Source organism: Lycium barbarum, chromosome 9 (assembly GCF_019175385.1).
Source record: "Lycium barbarum isolate Lr01 chromosome 9, ASM1917538v2, whole genome shotgun sequence".
Classification (NCBI taxonomy): domain Eukaryota; kingdom Viridiplantae; phylum Streptophyta; class Magnoliopsida; order Solanales; family Solanaceae; genus Lycium; species Lycium barbarum.
The window spans coordinates 120,497,183-120,520,105 of record NC_083345.1 but is presented as its reverse complement, the minus strand read 5'-3'; the positions used below and the strand labels follow the sequence as shown (position 1 = coordinate 120,520,105).

General features: G+C 35.6%; 1 protein-coding gene and 1 pseudogene across 2 annotated transcripts; both read left to right on the top strand.

Moving 5' to 3' along the window:
* Positions 1 to 652: 652 nt before the first annotated feature.
* Positions 653 to 5,652, top strand: LOC132609705 (uncharacterized membrane protein At4g09580-like; annotated as a pseudogene).
* Positions 5,653 to 7,109: 1,457 nt separating this feature from the next.
* LOC132609702 (uncharacterized) lies at positions 7,110 to 9,927 on the top strand. Of its 2 annotated transcripts, XM_060323813.1 has the most exons (3): positions 7,110 to 7,871; positions 8,461 to 8,561; positions 9,555 to 9,927. In XM_060323813.1, the coding sequence occupies exons 1-2, from the start codon at positions 7,245 to 7,247 to the stop codon at positions 8,557 to 8,559; spliced, it is 726 nt and encodes a 241-aa protein (XP_060179796.1). In that variant the 5' UTR covers positions 7,110 to 7,244; the 3' UTR covers positions 8,560 to 8,561; positions 9,555 to 9,927. The 2 variants fall into 2 exon arrangements, with proteins under 2 accessions (XP_060179796.1, XP_060179795.1); XM_060323812.1 differs by lacking the exon at positions 8,461 to 8,561 and having other exon boundaries at positions 7,130 to 7,871.
* Positions 9,928 to 22,923: the final 12,996 nt, after the last annotated feature.

Genomic DNA, 22,923 nt, shown 5'->3' with positions numbered 1-22,923 from the left:
AATTATCATACTGCATATATGCATAAAGCCTTTCATTTTGTATCAACTTGAGAACCTTACAAATTTCAATACCCAAAATAATAAAAGGTAAAAAAAATTATAACTACAGAATAAAGAAAGTGAGTGTCCGGAAAATGCTTGAATTAACTATAAAATACCGATCTCGATCATTACTATAGAATAAAGAAAGTACATACTAAAAAATACTGAAATTCGACTATAGGAACCTGATGATATAGCACCTCCTGAGCATCCAAAAAACGTAGACCTACTCATTAGCTTTCCAGATCATACCTTGCAATATGTACAAACAAAAATATTCGAAAGCAAGAACATATCAATAAAGATCTACTAAGAAATGGAAAAAAGAACCGATTATTTAAAATAATATCATACAATGATCACAAAAATATTCTCAAAGTTCCAACAAAAAAAAGGGAGAAAACGGAGAATTTACCTCATCATTGCTTTCACGGAAAAGAGAAAATAATGAGTAAAAACAATTCGTAAAGAATGGTATGTAGATAAACATGAATACATGAATGAAAGGATCCCTACCAAAAAAAACAAAAAAAGAATAGAATAGAAGAATAACTAAGGAACTGGAGATGCTGAGGGCAAAACAACTGTTATAGCATAAAAGGTTACCAGTTATCAAATTAAATGAATACCACATCATCCGTATTGGTTTCTAACATCATACAAATTAATGTGATGTTCTTAATTTGTTCTTAAATGCCTTTTTCATTTAATTGAGCAATTAATGTGGACAATTATAGACTTATTGATAGAGTAATTTCCTTCCCTCTCTCTCCATTTTTACAAAATACTTTTTGTTGGGTTCAAGAATTGTTGGGTTTGTACTAATATTGTAAACTGTCTCAAAGTTAACGTTTTTTTTTCCAATAAATTGATTCAACACTTAGTTGGGTTTGTGAAATTATTTTAAATTATGAAGAAATTGCCTCAAAATTTGTTGGGTTTTTGAAATTATTATTAATATGTCGACAAAATTAATCTTTGTTAAGAAATTAGTTCAATAATTTGTTGGGTTTGTGAAAATTGTTACAATTTTTTTTTTGAAAATATTAATCTTTGTGAAGAAATTGGTTAAATAATTTGTTGGGTTTTAAAACTAATTATTGTTTAATGGAGGGAGAGGTTGGAACATCATCTACAATGGCAACTACTAGTTTGAAAACTGAAATTAATGTTAATGGCATTTCTGTAATTAAATCAGCAAAGTTTCCATTGTCATTTTGGGAGATTTGTATAGCAAGTGGTGTCGTTTTGAGTTTCTTATAGCTTTCTTAAGCTTCCTAGAACTCTTCAAGATCTTCAAATACTCAAGTAATTTTTCCCTGTCTCTATTTTAGCCAACTGTTAATGCAATTTTTTTTTTTTTTTTTTTTTTTTGTTATGGTTATTTAGCATGAATTGTTGGTTCTTGTACTTCGATTATCTTATTTATCTGTGGTAGCTAGTGCTCCTTTTTTCAGACTGTTTTATCATGGTCTTTTCCCTTTCGTTATTTCATTTTCATACTGCTTTGAATTGTTGTCCTTATCTGACCCTTTCTTGTCATGCTTTCTCTTGAGCCAATGGTCTTTCGGTAATGGCCTCCCTACTTTCCCGTGTATACTTTACCTTCCCCAGACCTCACATTGTGAGATTTCACTGGGTATGCTGTTGTTGTGTTGTTGTTGGTTATTTTAGCATGAAAAAAAATCATTTTGGATTTGTGTGGTAATAGTATCATCCTGCTTATTGTTGTAGTTTGAAAGTGGTTTTTTTGAGCTAGGGGTGCCAGGGGCGCAAGGCGTTTGTCCAAACTCTTTTGTTGAAAAATTATATTTTATGTATACAATGTCATTGTTGTGTAGGGCTAAGGCTGCGTAGATACCACCCTCCCTAGGCCTGACTTGTGGGATTACACTAGGTATGTTATTGTTGCATGTTACACATTTGGCCGGACGGTCAAAAATATTTACATTCGCTAGTCAAATATACGAAGGGGAGCCTTGGCGTAACTGGTAAAGTTGCTGCCATGTGACTAGGAGGTCACGGGTTCGAGCCGTGGAAACAACCTCTTGCAGAAATGCAAGGTAAGACTGCGTACAATAGACCCTTGTGGTCCGGCCCTTCCCCGGACCCCGCGCATAGCGGGAGCTTAGTGCACCGGGCTGCCCTTTTTTTTTAGTCAAATATACAAAAAATATACACTATTATGTATCAAAAATGTATATTTTTTGTATATTATACATTGATAGTATACATTTGTTGCTATAATTTTAGTGGGCGGCTATTTATGTCAATTTTTTATGTATATATTGTAGATGTCGAATCTCCTTGGCTTCTTTGTGTGTTTGTTTTTTTATATTTTGAATCTCCTTAGTAGTGAAATATCTGGCTTCGTCACTGCGATGAGTTGTTTGAAAGCTTGATGAAATGATAAAGCATTCATATAGCTGACCTTAACTAGTTTGCTATTCATGCCTAATTGTTGGTATTGTGTAAATGGTGCAATCCTCAACATGTTGTCTTTTGGCTCCTTTTTTCTTTTCTTCACCCTCCTTTTTTTAAAGGAAGAGTTGTTTATTGCCTTTTGTTTGCTTATTTTGTACAATGGACATCATCTTGATTTGTAAAAAGCTGGACTTTTACATAAGGTATCTTGTAAGTTCTGGGCCCGAAGCTAGATTGAGCTAAATGCTCAGGTGGAAAAAAAATGCTGCTCAAAATACTGCAATTTCAACCATAGTCTCTTTTCGAGGCTATTAAAAAATGTTTTTGGGTGTTTAGTGTATTAATTTAGCACTGAGATTGGATGTAGGATTAGTTGATAGCTTAGGTTAGAGTAGGAAGACTAAATGTGTTAAGCTATGGTATAACAGTGTGAAGGACAAATTTCGGAGTCAAATGTGACTATGCCTTACTCTCTGTTTTACTTTGCGATGATTGGGGCATCTCAATGATTCCAAGATGCTTATAATTGTTAATAGAATAAGAAATGACTAGAATAAGTTGCTGAAATCCCCTGTCCGTCATGTTTTATGTGAACAGACAGATGCAAAAGACGGACCATTAACATTATTAAGCCGTGCAGATGAGAGCATTTCCAAATGGATGCAAGACATTTATGCATTACCCTCTTCATTTGTTGACATTTTTTTTTCTGTGTATTGTGGAGGTTTTGTTGAGAAATGGAAATAGTAGTAGAGACGAAAGTGAATTTACTCATCACTTTTATTTGTTAGCAAGCGAAAAAGTGAATTTCTCAGGTTTGTAAGGAAAGAAGTCAGTAGAAATGTAGTGCTTAAGCTGTATCCCAAAGATGGCACAATCGTTTAACAACGACTAAATCTTATAAATTTACGGTGATAAAATTTCTCTAATGATCATTTGGAATTTATTCATGAGAATGTATAGTTGAACATGCTAACAAGTCCATCCACATGCATATAAATCTACAAATTTATAGATGTTGGTCCTAATTCCTGGAGATTGGCATCATATAAGTCGTAATTATTTGGCTGTGGATATTCTGTAGGAATCACTTGGAAGACTATACAAGTGACTACACAGTTCAAGTTCTCGTGTGGTACTGTCCGGTCTACTTTTTTATGCAGACTTTTATGATACCCGGAACTATTTTCATGTCGTTGCTTGCTGGTTCTCTCTTTGGAATCTTCAAAGGCGTAGCGCTAGTCGTTTTCACTGCTACTACTGGTGCATCTTCTTGCTATTTTCTATAAATTGATTGGGAGGCCCCTTGTGTTTTCACTCTGGCCTGATAAGTTAACATTCTTCCAGGCTCAGGTGATTTTCAGCTTATTGAGATAATTACAATCCAATGCCTTTCGGTGACCTAATTTACAAAATAGCAACAAATGTACAGGTTTTGTATATTAAGTATGAATATACATCGTAATATACATATAATATAGATAATCAGTGGATAGGTTTTGTATATTTCGGCTACCTTCCATTATTAATTTTGACCAATGGGCCAAAAATGTCAAAAGTCATTCCATCTTTTTTTCATGAACATAACTGTTGTAGTAAAATCTCCGTGGTCCATCAGGTGGCTAAAAGGCGTGAGCGGCTGCCGAACTACATGCTGTTCTTGAGAGTCACACCGACACTGCCAAATACATTTATCAACGTTGCTTCGCCAATTGTGGGTGTGCCTCACCATATATTCCTCTTGGGAACAGTCGTTGGGGTCATTCCTGCCACTTATGTTACTGTCAGGGTATTTATCTCTTGATTTAATTCTTTTTATAGTTGAACTGTATGACCATCTCATCTAAGAGCTGAATTGGTGAAAAGAGCATACGTTTGTTTACTTAATAATGTCTTCGACACGTTTCTTCATATCTGAGTCTGATTCTTTTTTAAGGGCTAAGCACGTGAAAATTCTTTTTTTGTTTGGGTAATGGGGAAAACTCCAACCTAGAACCTCTTCCTCCTCTACGACCATGTTAAATTGTGTGTCAACCTCATAAAGGAGTTTTAAGTGGTCCACATGGGTTTGAGGAAATTAATTTGTCTCCTTGTATTGTCCTAGATAATCACCACCTAATGAGATAGTTTTTGGGCTTGAGTTATTGGGGTTGAGTTAGGACCAGTGTCCATCTTTTTAATGTGGTACGACAATCGGTTGAAGTTTACTCAATGTTGGATCCGCATGTTATATTGCACACACCAAAATTGTAGTTGAGGGCGTGCTGGGAGTGTCAAATCTACCACATTGGTTCTTCTCTCTTTGTTTAGTTTCGGGTGATCCTCAACATGAGCTATCTTTTGCGGTTGATCGGCCCAAGGTTCATCTTCTTAATATAGACTAAGTGCCAATGAAATACATGATTATAGTTCGTTCAGCCCATGTGGGAAGCAAGTTTGGGACACAATTCTAAGTCTAGATTATTCGTGATATTAAATCTTAGCAATTGTCTTTACTAACCAACAACGACGACGACAACATACCCAGTGTGATCCCATAGGTGGGGTGTAGGGAGGGTAGGATGTATGCAAATCTTACCCCTACCTTTATGAGTTAAAGAGGCTGTTTCCGAATTTTCTTTACTAATCAAGGATTAAAAACTGTCCTTTTGCTATTTACAGGCTGGATTGGCTCTTGGTGAGTTACAATCAGTTGGTGATCTTTATGACTTCAACTCTATAGCTACCCTATTCCTTATTGGTCTTGTATCTGTTACCCCCACATTGATTGGCAGCAAGAGCTAATTGAAGCACAGTGAACTGCCTTTTACTTCCATTATTATTTGCAGTGGCGGATCCAGAATACAATCCGCGAGTTCTGCTTCTCACTCAAATCTTATGTATATTTCAAAATCTGCATTTTCAACTTAGAACCTACGACGTCTAAATGCTGGATCCACGTACAGATTAGCATTGGTCAAGTGGACTGTTCCCTTAAATCTTGATCCTCGAAAGTTTGTGGCCTTGGATTCAGCTATTGAATTTAACGTCGATTATTGGATCAACTGTACAGTGAAAAGGAAAAAAAGAATATGAATCAAAGGGTGTTAATTTGTAAGCTTCTATAACGATTGTGTAAAAATCTGTTTGTACAGAGAATTATTTGTTTTACATGTTATTAAATGGAAATGCCATTAGATTTTTTTTTTCTTTCAAAGATTCTTGCTCAGCTGCAGCCCGTTACTGGTCCAATGTATGTGAGTTGAGGTTTTTGACAGAGCAAAAGACACCTCAATATGCAAAGGCATTCAATTAAAGACCCCTTAATATTCATCTTTACAACAACAAACAACGTATCCAATATAATTCACAAGTGGGGTCTGGGGAAGGTGAGGTGTACGCAGATCTTACCCCTACCCTTACCTTTTGTTGGTAGAGAAGCTTTTTTCGGTGGACTCTCAGGCTCAAAAATATTTATATTCATCTTTATTAGTAATTAATTGATTTTTTTGAAAGAGCTTGCAGATGAGAAGTTGTGTCATGTGGTTCGAGTCTGAAGGATTAGCGAAGCAAGATAAAGCAAGGTAGTTATGAATTATGCAGTTGAAACTTGAGGAAAAATTCAACGAGTTTCGATTTTAGGAAAAATATCGATTCTTATCAATTCAAATTCACGGAATTTGAGTTCAACTTTATAAGTTCGAACTCTATGATTTTTGTTAAACTCCATAATAGAGTTCTAGAATTCCAATCGTTTAAATTTGAATTTTCAGTTGTAGATAATTTCTTTTACAGCAAGGCTTGTATGAACTTAGAACAGTGTCCTAGAGTTTAAAAGAGGAACTATAAAATGATGGAGTTTAAAATCCCATTCTAGGAATTTTTCGAACTCCAATACATTTGTTGGAGTTGTTTGGTGTTTTAGACAGAAGTATTTTTATTCAAGTATTATTCTGTCTTTAAAATGTGTTTACTTCTCAATTGTAATTCAAAACACCGGCTAAATACTAACAAGTGGTCCAAAAATTGGCTCGTTCGGGCATTTTTTATCATGAAAAGATTCCTAAATAAATTATATAGAAATAACCTAATTTTTTTTAATTAATCCTCCGTCTCAATTTATTTCATCATGTTTGATTGAATATGGAGTTTAAAACAAACCTTAAATTTTTGTGGGTAATAAATTATATATGTTAAAGTATTTTTAAATAGGAAAGATGATATCTTTTATTAAATAGATTAACAACATAAAGTGTATCATTAAATTATGAGTTAATGGTCAAAAACACACATAAACTACCACTTTTTCGGGAGTTCATGCCTCAACTATTCATTGTTTCATTTACCTACCTAAATTATCACTCTGTTTGTATGGAATCACGTCGTACTGAGTCGACTAGATATTTGTTTCCACCTGAAACTGGTGCGTGGTGACCAACTCAGCATGAAAACGTGTTTTAATAATTAATATAAAGGGAGTGATACTTTAGGTTGGTTAATTGAGGTAAAACTCTAAAAAAGGAATAGTTTAGACGTGTTTTTGAACATTAATCGTTAAAATTCAGTTTAAATATAGAAGGACAATTTTGAGTAACCATGTAAATTGGTAAGAGAAATATGTGTCAAGTACTAGCTGACATCGACAACCGCCGTTTTCCTCAACTGTTTGCGTAACTGCCACGCTAAAAAAAGCTATAAATATCAACCGCCTTTTGAGCTCACTCAAGAACCATTGCACTAATTCCAAATTCGTTACTGAGTCCAACAGTCGTTGTCCAATTGTGCTTTTACTATAAGCCATGTCCAGTTCAAGAGGAGGAAGCCACAAAAAAGGATCAAAATCATCAACTCATAATCATTCTCGTCGTCACTCCGATCATCAAAATTCAGGTAAAAATCAAGAACCCATTTCAGAGTTTAGTCCAAAAGATCAAAAACCTCATCAAGATTCAATTTTTAATCCACAAGGGTCAAAAAATCAAGAACCCAATTCAGAGTTTAGTCCAAAAGATCAAAAACCTCATATATTTAACTCAGAAGGGTCACATAAAAATGAAGACTTTTCGCCTGTAATAGTATCAACTGTAGAAGATGAAGAACCCATTATTCAAAAAGACCAAAAGCCCCCTCATCGAAATCGTAGGAATTCAAAAAGGGTATCCAAGAATCGACGTGCTTATAATGGTAACTTGGAGAAGAAACCAGAAGTGTGTGTTTTGAATTCTTGTGTGGAAGAAAAGTTAAGTGGTGATAGTAGTGTAGAGAAAGTTGTTGAGGGGTCTGTTATATCAAAAGAGAAAGTTGAGGGGTCTGGTTTGCATGATGATGATGTTTGGACAAAGCTGGAAGAACTGCAATTGGGTGCTGAAGAACCCGAGTTATCGCCCGAACAGCTTAGAATCAATGATCAAGCACAGGAGGATGAGGTAAAACCCAATGAGCTTGGACTGAATTTTGTTTGTGTTAAGTTTGACTCGGCACAGAGTTTAAGAAAACAAAAAAGACTTTTGAATTTTTGTGGTCTTAAACTAAAGATGTATAGAATGTACCAAAATGTCCTTTAATTTTGTGGTCATGTTTTTAAACATGCCATGTGAAAACTTGGAATTATAGAGTTTCCAAAAAAGGAAAAGATACATTCTATTTTAAACAGACTAAAAAGAAGAGTAAAACAAACAAATTAAAATGGATGGAGTACAACTTATACTCTCTCTGTTTCATTTGTTTGTGTTAGTTTTGATCGGCATGAAGTTTAAGAAAATAAAGAAAACTCTTGAATCTTGTGGGTCATAAACTAAAGATGTGTGTAATTTATCAAAATGTCCTTTGAATTTTGTGGTCTTAAATATGCCATATATGATGTTGGGTATAACGAGTTGAAACAGACTAAACATAGTAGCTTTGCTTCAAATCCTGAATTTGTCTTAAGGAATCTATTGAATATGTACAAGTTATTAATTTAGAATGCAATAATTTAAAAGAAGTAGATGTGATATTTGAACTTTGATGTGATAGATATATTTCCCTTCCACACGGGACTCCCTGATCACAATGGCCCACTTTCGTCCCGGAGCACAACTAGAGTGTAGTTTACGGATTTGGCTGAACTCGTGATGGTACTTATTTTCCTGCAATTCCTATTGTTGTGACATTCATTAGAGCTAATACATGGGGTATGTGCATAGATAGTTGAAAACCAATTTTGGGATCCCTATTTAAGGTATGTATGGTCGAAGTTTATAAATTTTTGTAAGTTTAGCTATTTCAGAATTAACTTCAGATGCACACAGTCAAAGTTTCAAAAGTCTATGTCTGAAGTTACAAATTTGTTCTCTTAAAAAAGCTCTTTCTCTGAAAGCTCTCGGCGTATGGTAGCTAACCTAGCCGTGGTGGTCAGCTATGGCGAGGGGGAGAGGTTGAGGATGACCTCGGAAAACCCCTATAACACCCATTGTTTCCTTTGGGATCCTGAGTTTGTCTTAAGGAAGCCATATGCACAAATTATTAAGGCAAAAGTCATAGATAGCCCCCTAAACTTTACCAAATTTTCCTCGTGGCTACCTAAACCGGGAGTTGTACCTATTGACTACCTAAACTATCCTGAATTTATACCACATAAGCACTTTTTGCCTACATGGCAGCTCGTATGTGCTGCACGCAAAATGGGTGCGTGAAGGGTTGTGTTGTTACTGATATGACAACTCTAACGTACCCTTCCTTTTTAATAACCCCAAAATCTCTCCTTCTCCTCCATTCTCAGTCGTTTCTCTCTCCCATTTCTCCTCCTTTCTCCCCCGTTTCCCTCTTTTGTTTCAGTTCATTTTTTTTCGTCCTTGTTTCTCGATTTGAAGTTGTTGCTGGCTGTATTGTCTCTTATTTCATAGCAATGTCACAAAATTCAGGGATTGTAGATGAAAATGTTATTTGTAATTGTGGTAATTCTTGTAATGTAAGAACTTCGAGAACAGTTAACAACCCAGGTCGTAGATTCTTTGGTTGCAAGATGCCAAAAGTGAGTACCTATTTTAAAATTTTGATTTTTGGAAATTTCATTTTCGGCCATTTTTTCGGATTTTTTGTGTTCATAATTTTCTTTTACTTTTATGTAGGATAAGGGTGGATGTGGCTATTTTAAATGGATTGATCCATCTCCAGAGGTTGAGCTTTTAAAGGAGAAGCTTAAAGAGGTTGAAGAAGAGAGAGATACATTGAAATATAAAATGAAGGAACTTGGAGGCAAGTATGATTCATTGAAACAAAAATTGAAGGAAATTAAGGAAGAGAGGGACTGTGCAAAAACCAAATTCAACAGACTTGTCGTTGTTGTTCTATGTTTTTTACTTGCAAAAATTATCGTTGGGTAGTCTAATTGTTTCCTAGTTATTGTTTGTAATGTTCCTACAAAGATTTTCTTCTATGTTTGTAGTAATGTTTTGGTTATTAGATTTTGTAAATTACTTGGCTTGTGTTTGGCGTTGTGAATTAGTCGCAAATATGACATGAATATAAATCAGCAAAGAAACATAGCAATTGTTCATTAAAATGCTAGCATCATACATAGAAAAGAAAATAGAGACCTAGTCAACAACTATGACCTCTTCCTCTTTCTTCTTTTGAACATCGAATCCTATGCCCTCCCGGCACTTACACTCGCAGACCCAAATACAGAGTGTATCTCCCTCTGTCAATTGCTCGGATTCCAGAAAGTCTTTCCACCCGAGACAGAGGCGCGCATGTTTTCCAATTTTGTAGGTCATAGTGTAACGTTTTTCTCCATAAGCAACAACGGCATGAGTTTTTGTGGTTGGTAGAACATCAAGAATATTAGTAGGAAGCACCTGCAAAAAAAAACATGAAAAATTACTAAACTATTGCAATAAAAATAGCAAATGAAACATGGATGATAAATTAAACGTACGAAATCATCACTTTCTACGTATGACCGTGTTAATTTCTTCTTGAAATATGCCAACATTTTTGAGGTTGAATGAACTTGTTTTAACAAGTGAATGGGATAATTTGAATGAGATGAAGAGAATGGGGATGGAGTTAGTGGGTTTTATAGATAGTTGAAATGGAAGATTAAGTGGATTAGATTAAGTGGGATGGGGTGAATTCAATGAAGTGAATTGAATTCACCCGATGTGGTGTTTGATTTATGGGCTAATCGGTTGTATTTGACTCTAACCGTCCCATTTATTTGGTTGTTGAGCATTTTGAGGAAATTTATTGTCTTCAAATGGCACAACTGCCACGACTGCCTATACTCCAATGGCACCTATTCCAATCCTATTGATCTGCCCCGTGCATGTTTGACTCAGTGGCATAAATTGAAGAGTAGCATTGGCACAAATTTGATTAGCACTAATCGAAAAGTACCATTGCTAATGTCATTGGCACAACAGTAATGCATAATAATTAGTCTAGCTAGACAGCACTGCTGCAGTTTACATATACTAAAGACATTGTTTTAGAGACTTAAATGTGACAAATTTCCTACATTAACTACTTGTTGGAGCTTCCATCTGCTGAAGATCTGGTTGCTTCTGATCCAGCCTTTTGGTTTCTCTTGTTGGCTCTTAATCGGGATAGTTGTGATGTGGTCATTGCATCTTTTCCTTGCCATTTCAGTCCACGAGCTTTATAACCAATATCAATATTTGTTGGTGAAGCACTCTTCAACTTTGTTGCACCATGTAGAACCCTCTCACTTGTTGTACCAGGCTTCAATTAAAATGTGAAACATTAAAGACAAAGGCAAATCATAAAGTGAATTGTGTTGAACAAAGATAAAGGCAAATCATAAAGTGACCTTACATTAAAGACTTGTGCTCCAGTAACAGGATTAGAGTATACACCAAAACCAGTTGTAGGCCTACTTTTATTTCCAGTAGCTGCAGCAAAACCAGCAGTAGTATATGCCCTTTTGTGGCCTGATAATGGTGGCAATTGACCTGAAGAAGAGTCTTCTCTTGCACTCACAAATGGTACCCCTCTTGCATTTGTGAATTTTTTTCTGCCCCTTCCCCTGCCAGCTCCAACTTGAGCCCTCTTTTGTGGAGCTACTGGCACAGCCCTTGTGTCACCACAAATTGAGCTTGATTGTGAACTAGCAGTTGGATATGCAGGACTCGATTATATTACACAATTAAAAATATAAATGATCCAAAGTGTATAAATTGTACAATTTAAATGAAGATGTAAATAACTTTTACAAGATATACTTACTGCTGGTGTTGGAGCAACAGTTTGGGAATCTCTTGGAACAGATCTTGTGTCACTGCAAACAGAGCTGGATTGAGTTGGTGGAGTTGGTTGAGATTGACCACCTTGCCTTTCAGTTGAGGGTATTGGTTGAGAAGGACCACCCATTCCATGCTACCAAACAGAAACAATGGGATGAAAATTAGAGACTTATATGTAACAAACTAAAGTTAAGAATATGACAAATTCAATTGTACTTACTCTTCTTCCACAGGCAGTCTTGTTATGGCCAACTTGTTTGCACAATGAACAAGTCATCTTCACACACTTCTTTGACAATTTTCCATATTTCTTTGGCTCATCTTTATCCTTCATTCTTTTCTTCTTTGGTCTCCCAGGCATTTTTCTTGGCACTGGAGGCTCTATTGATGGGTTTGTAGTCTTAGGCCACATCCTCATATTGGTAATAGTTTGGATGAAGTGGTTATAAGTCTTAAGAAATGTTTCCTTCCTATACCAATGCTCTACATGTGCATCAGGATCTTGATTCAAGTAATAATAAGCACAATCAGCATGAGGGCAAGGAACACCCCTTAACAGTCGCAGCCTACAGTCACAATATTTCTTATCCAAGTGGACAACAAATGTGAACCCACCATCTCTAATTTCAAAACCATGAACCCCATTCCATTGAACATGACACCTATTAGACAACTCCTTGTTCTCTTCCAATATTCTTCTTGCCATAGGGGCAATATCATCAATCCAAGTTTCAGCAAATTTGATTATGTCTACATGCCTATTCATCATTTTATGCCTAATTTCCTCTAACATGGTGATAATAGATTTATGTCTAGCAGCTAAGATCCAAGAATTAAAAGTCTCACACATGTTATTTTCCACAACATCACACTTGGAATGAAACTTGAAATATGCCCTACAAAAAGTAAAAGGCTCATAATGCATAGAATCCTCCATTATCTTGAGCTTACCCAATTTGGCCATTTTATCCATCTCCTCTTTAAACTTGACTTCAAAGCTAGCCTTAGAGCATCTCCAAAACTGCTTCCTTCTTTCTTCTCCTCTCCACTCTTTGTACTAATTACTCCAAACATGTCTAGCACATCTCCTTGTCTCAGCATTTGGCAGCAGCTCCAATAAGACAGGAATAAGTCCCTTCCAAAAGTGTGCAAAGTACCAAAAAAAAAAAAGAAGTTAAACATACTGAAATGTCCTCTACTAAACTGAAATTTTAATTAAATGGAACAGAAATGGTACCTTTTGCATGTCTGACATTACAGTCAACTCTTCACCATTTCCCAAATTCAGATCAATAATCAAGTACTTTATGAACCAATTCCAGCTATGTTTAGTCTCTGTATCCACCACTGCCCAGGCAATAGGATACATTTGGTTGTTCCCATTCTTGCCCACAGCTACCAATAGCTCACCCTTACAAGCTCATTTCAGAAAACAACCATCGAATCCTATTATTTTTCTGCACCCATCCAATCAGCCTTGCTTAAATGCCTGGAAGCACACATAGAAGTACACAAAAAAAAATTTCCCAGGTTCAGTCTCCTTATCAATTTTAACCCAACAACTACTTCCTGGATTGGTTTGCTTGATCATGTCAGCATAGTCACATAATCTGGAAAATTCCAGATTCCAGTCACCCATATTTTCTATCATAACCCTCTGTTTTTCCATGTGGCAAACAATCCTACCAACATAAAGACCAAGCTTGTCCCTTACCAATTCCTAAATTTCTCATATCCTTATGTAAGGTTGAGAAATAATTTTGTCCTTGAACTTCCTTGCTATTAGCTTAGAAGTGCACATCTTGTTTTTGTTCAAAGGAATACACTTATGAATGGGATGATAGGTAATCACCTGTGTCCTTATCAAGCTTAGCTGCCAACACTCATTTACACTTGGTATTTTTACACTTAGCCCTCACCCTATGGCTATCATTTGGTCTTACCTTCAACTGCCTCCTATATTCTACAGCATAGTCTGCTAGAGCCTTTCTAAATTGTGTTACACCATCAAAAACCATTCCAAGCTCAAAAACAGTCACCTCACAATCTTCATCATACCTAACTTTTTTGCTTTTCCTTCTAGAAGGTAAATCTACCCCCCTTACAGCATCTACATCAAGCTGTTCTTCATTGTCTTCACTCCAACAGTCAGAGCTACCAATATATTCCTCATCTCCACCCAATTTCCCAGCATATTTGTTAGACTTATTTTTCCCAATATCCTCAAACCCTCTATCTATACCACCAGCCTCTCCAACTGAAATTTCTTGAGTTGCAGCAGTTTTTTTTTTCTTTTTTTTTTTGTGTACTTCTTCTTTCTTGTCTAATAGCTCTCAACTCCTCATCTATATCTGACCCATCTTCTGGTGGTATTTCTTCTAGATCTGAATCACTACTCACACAATCAGATATATTAGATGCTTCAGCCCCATATACAAACTCAAGAGTAACCCCAACACCCTCCTGATCTAGGCTATCATAAGCAGACCAAACACCCTCATGATCTAGGTTATCAGCAGAAGTCCCAACACCCTTTTTGTCTAAGTTATCAGCAGCCCCAACCCCTTTTGATGACCTAGTTGGACTAGCAGAAACTTCTGGGCCTTTTAAGAGACCAACAGGCCCATCAGTTTCAGCCAAGGCAGTATCCAATGAATGAAGGACATATACATGAAAGGGGTCCTCATTTTTTAGGTCTTTTATTAGGTCCAGTAGATGTCTGTCAGACTCAATAACATTGAATTCTCTAGTATTTGCATCTTGGTAAAAAAAACCATTAACTGATAAATAGCCTAATTCTCTAGTATAATAAAGCAATTCCATTAGGGAAAAGTAGCTTTCTCAATATACCTGATGATTGGCACTAAAAAGGAATGGTAATTAGGGTCAGGATTTTCTACAAAGGTCCCACCGTAGTGAATGTGTGTAAATATGACCTCCTCCATGGTCAATTAGTAAGGTAAACCTGGAAAAAAATCAATAAATGATTTAATTTAAACAAAATTACCAAAAGGGCACACTTTTAAGGCATATTTTACAGAAATGGATCAGGGAATATTCTCAAACACATAACCCCAAATCTGGAATTAAAAACCTAACTTTCTACAAATATAGTAACGGAAAGGGACGAAATATACTAACTTTCTAATCCCACTCACCACCAGGAAACGACTACTACACTACAAATATGGTAACGGAAAGGGACGGAATACTAAACAAACACCAAAAAAACTAAACTAATCTCAAAAAGTAAAACCCTAGCAACCTTAAACAACCATTATGAACTCGATTAACAACTAATCTAGAGAGATACAAAGGTTTAAGATACTTACACGTAAGATATTATCCTCAAAACACCTTTAATCGACGGTGATACTCACCGTCGATGTTGTCGCGGTGAGAGAGAGACGACTCGGGGAGAGAGAAAAAATGGGAATTAGGTTAGTGGTAGCCCATTTACATTAGGAACCCATTTTTTTTAAAAAAAAAAAACCACGTGGATTTTATTTTCCACGTGGGAGGCATTAAGTGGAGCTAAATTACACGTCATCTGGGCATATATACACGCGCCCAAGTGTAATTAAAAAAAGGCCAAAAGGTGCTTATGTGGTATAAATTCAGGGTAGTTTAGGTAGTCAATAGGTACAACTCCCGATTTAGGTAGTGTCACGCCCCGAACCATGGCCTGGGCGAAACACAATACTCGGTGCCTTACTGCATGTGACCGAGCGAACCACATGGCTTGCTGAATCATCATGAGACATAACATGAGCGGAATGTAACGTGAATGCATGATGAGCCTTTATAAAACGTAATAAGTCATAATACTTAATAAAATACTTGTTTAAACATGAGTGCGGAAATAACATGAATGAGCCAAAAATGGCTATACGACTCTGAATGTCTGACATAACATAACTGACCTGTCTAGTCTATGAAACCTCTATCACGAGTCTGACTGGAAAACATACTTGTTGGGACAAGGCCCCCGGCATACCTTAGATGCATAACTAATCATAAAACAAAAGTTGACTAAACCCCGAATGAGATGGGGCTCACCAATAAGCTGATACGAATGCTGTCTTACTGAGCAGATGTGTCGTCCTGTATATCAGTATCTGCATCGTGAAATGCAGGCCCCCAGGCAATAAAAGGGGACGCCAGTACATTGAATGTACTGGTATGTAAAGCAACTGAAAGAAATAACATGGGACAAGGAATCACATGATAAGAACTGAAACTGAAAACTTGGACATGAACATGAGAATGAGCATGAGTACATATATATATAACATAAGTAAAACATGATAAGTAGGGAGAGCATTTCATAAACCGACATGTGATATCACCACGTGGGTACGTGGAGTCTGGTCCTCGCCGCGACCAGCAGAGCCCTCATACCTTGCCAGGGTATAAGATGGTATCGTGCCTGATGGATCCATTCAGTGTAAAATTAAGGTATCGTCCTATCTGGGCGGAGCGATCCTTGTCCTATGGTGGCTACATAGTTTCAGGCTATCTGAGCCTTCTCGGTAATTCGTGCAACTCCCAAAAACATGAACATAATATAGTTGGCTAAGAAACCCATGATTTTCGTGAATTAACTTGTACTTGTCTTGTAATCATGATTAGGGCTGCATATCGGTCGGTTCGGTTCGAGTTTCAAAATTATCGGTTTAACTTATTGGTTATCGGTTTGTAGACATATTAAACCGTTAAAGAACCGTTAAAATATCGGTTAATGGGTTATCGGTTAATCGGTTGTTGTATGTTATCGGTTCGGTTATCGGTTTAACCGTTAAGATTTCACACAACAAAAAAAAGAAGGGATTATAGAAAGTTCATACAAAATATTACAGTCAGCCATATGGTGGTAAAGAGCTTAAAAGAACTAACATATATTTTATGATGAATAAAAATTGATGAGCTTATGTATTGTTACCTGTGACACATATCATAAACACCCATTGTAATGCCAATAGGCTGCCATGCAACCATGACACGTGATACTGTAATGAACAAATTCACTTCATCAACATCCCTGTAATGAACAAATTCATATCATAAATATAAGTAGATCTGAAAACTTGCTAACAATATATATTCGGTCGTTCAGACATACTTAAATTTTAAGATTGACTGCACTGGACCAAAAATCCCATCCAGTGCAATCAACATATCATCCTGACAATTGTACAATTTGTTACTTATGACAGTATATGGACGTTGATGTTGAAAGTCATGTCCATTAAAGTGAAAATATATGTACCTTAACATTAGAGAAAACTGTGGATATACGGTTAGGCAGCTGATGATATATTCCATCCTTTTCTAAAGTAAAAGCTATAGATTCTGAATATTATATTAATATCCTACAGATATGCTAATAATTATGAAGATATTTTAAAACAAAGAGCATAATATTAGATCAGTTCACATATATCAATTCAATAAACGTGTTTTGAGACTTGTCATCATCATTAGGCTATAAAATTGGAATTATAAATTAAACACACTACAAGCTGGCATCAACAAACTAATATCATATTTGGATCTACAATTTACATCAATGAAACAAAGCTTATTGGATTCTAATTAAAAGAAAAAGGTGACAGTCATGCTATTATAAGCCAAGGGGGCAAACAAAAGTGAATCAGTGGCCAATCCAGTGCAATATACTGGTATCTACTTCCAAATGCAAACTAAAGATAGGTATGAATAGATAGTTCAAGTCATCACTTATCTTACTCATTAGACTTGAATAAGCTACTTAGGTGCATTAAAGAAGAGATTGGAAAATGAAAATTGAATTCATTGAAAGAAGTTCCTAAGACACTACAGTTCAAAAGATATAGTTTAAGTTGAAAGACCTTTTAAAAGGATATCAGGAGAGGGAAAAGAGAATCTGATGATGTAACTAATATCTGTCCATCTTTTCAAAAAGTTGCAGAAGAAAGCAAGTGGTGAGATTTCTTCACACTCTTTTTGAAATAATACTAATAATATCAAATGAGGGATCTTTCAAACCAAAACGATTTCCACCATATGAAGAAGTAAAAGCTGAAAAGCCAAGAATTTGAGATCTTCACACAGAAAGGAATGAAGAAAAATAACTAAAAAGTGTACCTTATCCACATCCATATGACTACAGACTGCAGCACCAGTTGTGGGACCAAAACCAGATATGATATTCAAAACACCTTCAGGCAGTCCTGGAGCATCCTTCTTTACTATGACATTTGCTTCTCTGTAATTGTATGAATATTTCTACTCTGCTTTCCAGTTCTCTTCAACTCCATGAATAAACAAGCTTATGACATTCTAAAAGGAAACATGTAGTAAATTTCTCCTTCCATTTAATCTCATAAAAATGCAGCACCACAACACCAAAAATCTAGCAATGCACAAGTATACAGTCTAATAAGGCTAGGCTGCCATCAACATTTGAAAACATATTAGCACCAAATAAAAGATAAGTTACCATTCCATATTAATAACTTCAAAACTGAAAGTAGCTAATGCAAGTGGTGTTGTAGTTAGCAATAATTTGTCTAGCACCATCAGAATTTCAGAAAATAAAAAACAACAGTTAAATTGTCAAAGAACCTGAAAATTAATCCAAACATAGTCCTAATAGTTCTAGTCAAGTCAACAAAACAAAAACCACAATTAATGCACTGCATGGTGCACCATCCATCATCATTTTCTTCAAGCTTTTCATAGTGATCCCAAACAGGTGATCGAGCTTTAGGACCACAAAATTGAGGCATGGTTAAACCTAATTAACATAGAAACACAGAAAGTATCAGTTGATGGCTTAATGTCTACAACACTGGAAAGATTAAGAAAAAAGTAACATATTCTCTTCCTAAAGAGAAAAGGAACTACAAACAATATCACAAAGTAATATCCAAGATAGGAGTTGAATAATTAACTTACCAAAGTTTCATGTCTTAACAATCTACACTTCTACATGTCATCAACAGAAGGTTCTTTTCCAAGATTGGCCATATCTAAAGAGAATTATATTAACAAGTCAAGCAACAATAATATTAAATAAATTATTTATAATTTTACATCAATACAAGGTTCTTGTCTTACCTTTTTCAAGTTGCTCGAGGGTATCTAAATCTTCCTCAATACTTACGGGCGTTGGTTCACTCCGAATCCAATCTTGAAGGCACACTAGAGCTTGTACCAATTTAGGAGTTAATGAACTCCTAAACGAATCAAGAACGCGCCCTCCAGTACTAAAAGCACATTCGGATGCCACACTTGAAATAGGAATAGCTAACACATCTCGAGCCATCTCAGAAAGAATGGGGAATCTAGGTGAGTTAACTTCCCACCAAAGCAATATTTTAAAATCTTGTCTTCCAATTTCAATATCTTCTGCAAGATATTTTTCTAACTCTGACTTAGAATCTGCACCTCCACTTCCAGATGTATGTCTAAATAATTCCTCATAGAAGTCACCAAATTCTCCTATAGGTTCGAGCCGTGAACTAGAAGTTGCCACTTCTATTGAAGAAAGTTGACTACCTTTATCTTTTGAATCGTTCTTCACATACTCATTAAACAATGAAGTCATGTACTTTAGCACATCTTTTTCTATACCTTGCCCTTTGTCCCCAAACATCTTTTTAAGTCCAAAACTAAGAGAATTAAATTTATAGCGAGGGTCCAAAACACATGATATAAAAATCATCTTATTCATTTTTTCTGGAGCACCCTAATATTTATCAAATTTCAGCTTCATCGTCTTTGCCATTTCACCCAAAACAATATCTTCATGTGATGTCAATTTTGTTAAGTAAACAGCAACTTGGCAAATTTCAAGAAAATGAAAATTTGATGTAACATAAATTGATCCAGAACCTTCTCAGTAAGCTTGAAAAACATTTCAAGAAATTTTGCAATTCTTTTTACACTCTCCCAATCACTATTCAAAAGTGTACCTGCAGGACTTCCATCGATAGTATCAATAAACTCAAGATGATGTGACAAGCCAATATCACGATCGGCATAATCTGAAATTGCACTCTCATATTCAATAGCCCTATTCAACATCAAGTAGGTGGAGTTTCACCTTGTGGGAACATCTAAGCATAAAGATTTCTTAACAAGATTTACATCTTCACAACATTCATGAAACTTCCCCCACCTAGCAGAAGACTGCCTAATGTATCTCACTGTTTGCCTAACTCTTTCAATAGACTCAATTGATTCTTTTATACCATCTTGAACAACAAGATTTATAATATGAGCCATACACCTCACGTGAAGGTGAGTACCAGTCATAAGATTGGTCCCCCATTTAGTTAATTGCTTAGACAACTCTTTCACTGTCACATCATTTGAACTAGCATTGTCAACTGTAACAGTGAAAATCTTTTGTAACCCCCACTCCTGCAAACACTTACTAATAGCCTTTGCCATGTCTTCACCTCTATGACTAGAAATTGGACAAAAATTGATAATCCTTTTATGCAATTTCCACTTACTATCAATTCAGTGAGCTGTAATAGCCATATAATTAATTCTTTGCAAGGAAGTCCAAGTATCAGTAGTAAGACACACTCTCTGTTGTGTTTCCTTAAACTCAATCATCAATTTTTGTTTCTCTTCATCAAAAAAATTAAAACAATCACGAGTGACAGTAGTACGGGAAGGAATCTGGAAAAAAGGTTGTGCCACTTTCATAAGATTTTTGAAACCTTCTTTTTCGACAAATCTAAAAGGAAGTTCATCGATAATTACCATACGACACAAAGCCTTTCTACAGGTTTCTTGATCAAATTTCCATGCTGCAACAACTACATCACCCTTGTCACCCACCTTAACAGGTTTAAACACTAATTGTGCTTGATTAGTATCAACATTACGAGGAATCTTTTTACATTTGGGTATATGACCAAGCATTCCTCCTGTACCATGGTCTTTTGTGTCAGCAAAATATTTTTTTTTACAGAATTTACAGACACCCTTCTCATTTCCATCAGGATCAATAACTCAATCAAAATAAGTCCACGCAACAGACCTTTTTCTCCTTTCTTTCCTGTTTTTGGACTGAACTGTTTGAGTTTGACTTACTTTTGAGTTAGAAGCTCCACTTTCACCAACTACTTTATCAATTATCATATTTTCAGCCATGTGTTTGTATCACTATGAATTATGATTTTTCAAAAAAAAAAAAAAATAATCAAACGGATGACAGCGAGCAAACAAAACATAAAAATCCAAATAGCACAAAACAAAACAAACGTTCGTTATCTCGAATGAAATCCAAAGGAAAAGAAGAGGAGAATCAGAAACTTACCGGAAACTGATTGAATTGTCGAAACTGAGAATGACGATTATATAGAGCTGCACGAGATACAAAATAATCATTAGTTTTTTTGTGATAAAATAGAAGGAAAGGCTTAAATACTTTTATTGCACATTCTTGAAAAAGTAGAAATTTCTGCATATATCCAAAAGAAGACATATATAGAAGCATTCTTACGAGAAAAAAAAAACAAACTACCAAAAGAATAAGATGAAATGGAGCTTAAGTTTTCAGATTCCATTTGGATTTTGTGTAAAAATTCATCTTACATTGTAAAGAAAGAACACAAAAATTAAGTAGAGAATCCTTTTTGCAAGCAATGTTTCAACCAAAAACAGAAATTGCACAAATTATTACCAGGTTTGCAACATTAACAGCAAAAAAAAAAAAAAAAACCCATAACCAAAAACTCAATTTGCAAGCAATACAAGAAGAAATTCCCACTATTTCTCAACCCAACTAAGAAAAGACATTAAATTTACAATTCTAAGGAAGTGATTTCCCTAATTTTCCAACCCCAACAAAAACCCCATAACAGAAGAGTGAGAATTGAAAACGTACCTGTTCGTGAAAGAGGCAGAAATCGTCAAAGAAGAGGCAAGAAAAAGAGGGGTTGGTTTCAGATTATTTGGCTGCTTTGGAGTTGTGCAAAAATGTGAAATGAAATGAAGTAAGAAGAGGCAAGAAAAAGAGGGCTGGTTTCAGATCATTTGGCTGCTTTGGAGTTTGGAGTTGTGCAAAAATCGTGAATGAAATGAAGTAACCCTAATTTCAGTGTAAGTGACTTAATATATATGAAAGGGTAGAAGTGTAATTAATTAAATTGTTATCGGGTTATCGGGTAACCCGTTAACAAAAATGCTCAACCCGCGACCCGACCCAATAAGCCAATATCCCAAAAACATCACCCGGTACCCGAATCGGTAATCCATTAACCCGAACCATTAACCCAATAACCCAATAATCAGTTCGGGTTACCGGTTTAACCGTTAACATGCACAGCCCTAATCATGATTCCACGAAATAACTTGTAACATGGTTTCGTGAATTAACTTGTACTTGTCTTGTAATCACGATTTCACGAAATAACTTGTAAACATGGTTTCATGAAATAACTTGTAAAATAGTTTCATAAGATAACTTGTCACAGTCTTGCAAACATGTTCTTGATTCATGAGTAATAAGAATAGTTCGTAATCATATATATATAATTGACTTGAAAACATGCTTGTAACTTGCTAGATAAAATCATAAAGTTTCATATAAACATAATGAGAACACATGAGGAAGAATTCATGATTCATGGATTAAGCTAGGGTTCTTAATAACCGTAATGGAAGATTAGGAATACAATAACGAATATAGATACAAAATCCATGTACATAAATACATAAATACGGGCTACCAATATGTTGGGTTTAATGCCCTAGGATTTGATCTCATGAATATCAAGAAACAGAGCATGGGGAAGAACGTAGAGATTCCCACATGTGGATGGAAGTTCTACATACCTTAATTGCTCCAAAACTTGAATTAAAGACTTGAATTTTGGAGAAGATTTCCTAAATCTTGATTCTTGAATCTTGAGATGGGTTTTCTTGAAAACCCTAAATTAGGAAGAATGATTTCTTGTTTAGATTACAAGGATATGTATTAGAATTGACTTGGAATAATTAGAGTGGCTTACCTTGGTGTTCTTGATGATGGAGGAGAGTAGGAGGTCGTTCTAGGGGTTGAGGGAATGAAAAATAATGACTTGAACTGGTATAGACAAATATATACTGTCCTGTGAAATTGCAGTTTACGTCCAGAACAGTGCTGGCCATATTTTGAAATACGGACGGTATTTTGATTTACGGTCCGTATTTTGATTTACGGACTACACTGCCTCTCTTCAGTAAAATG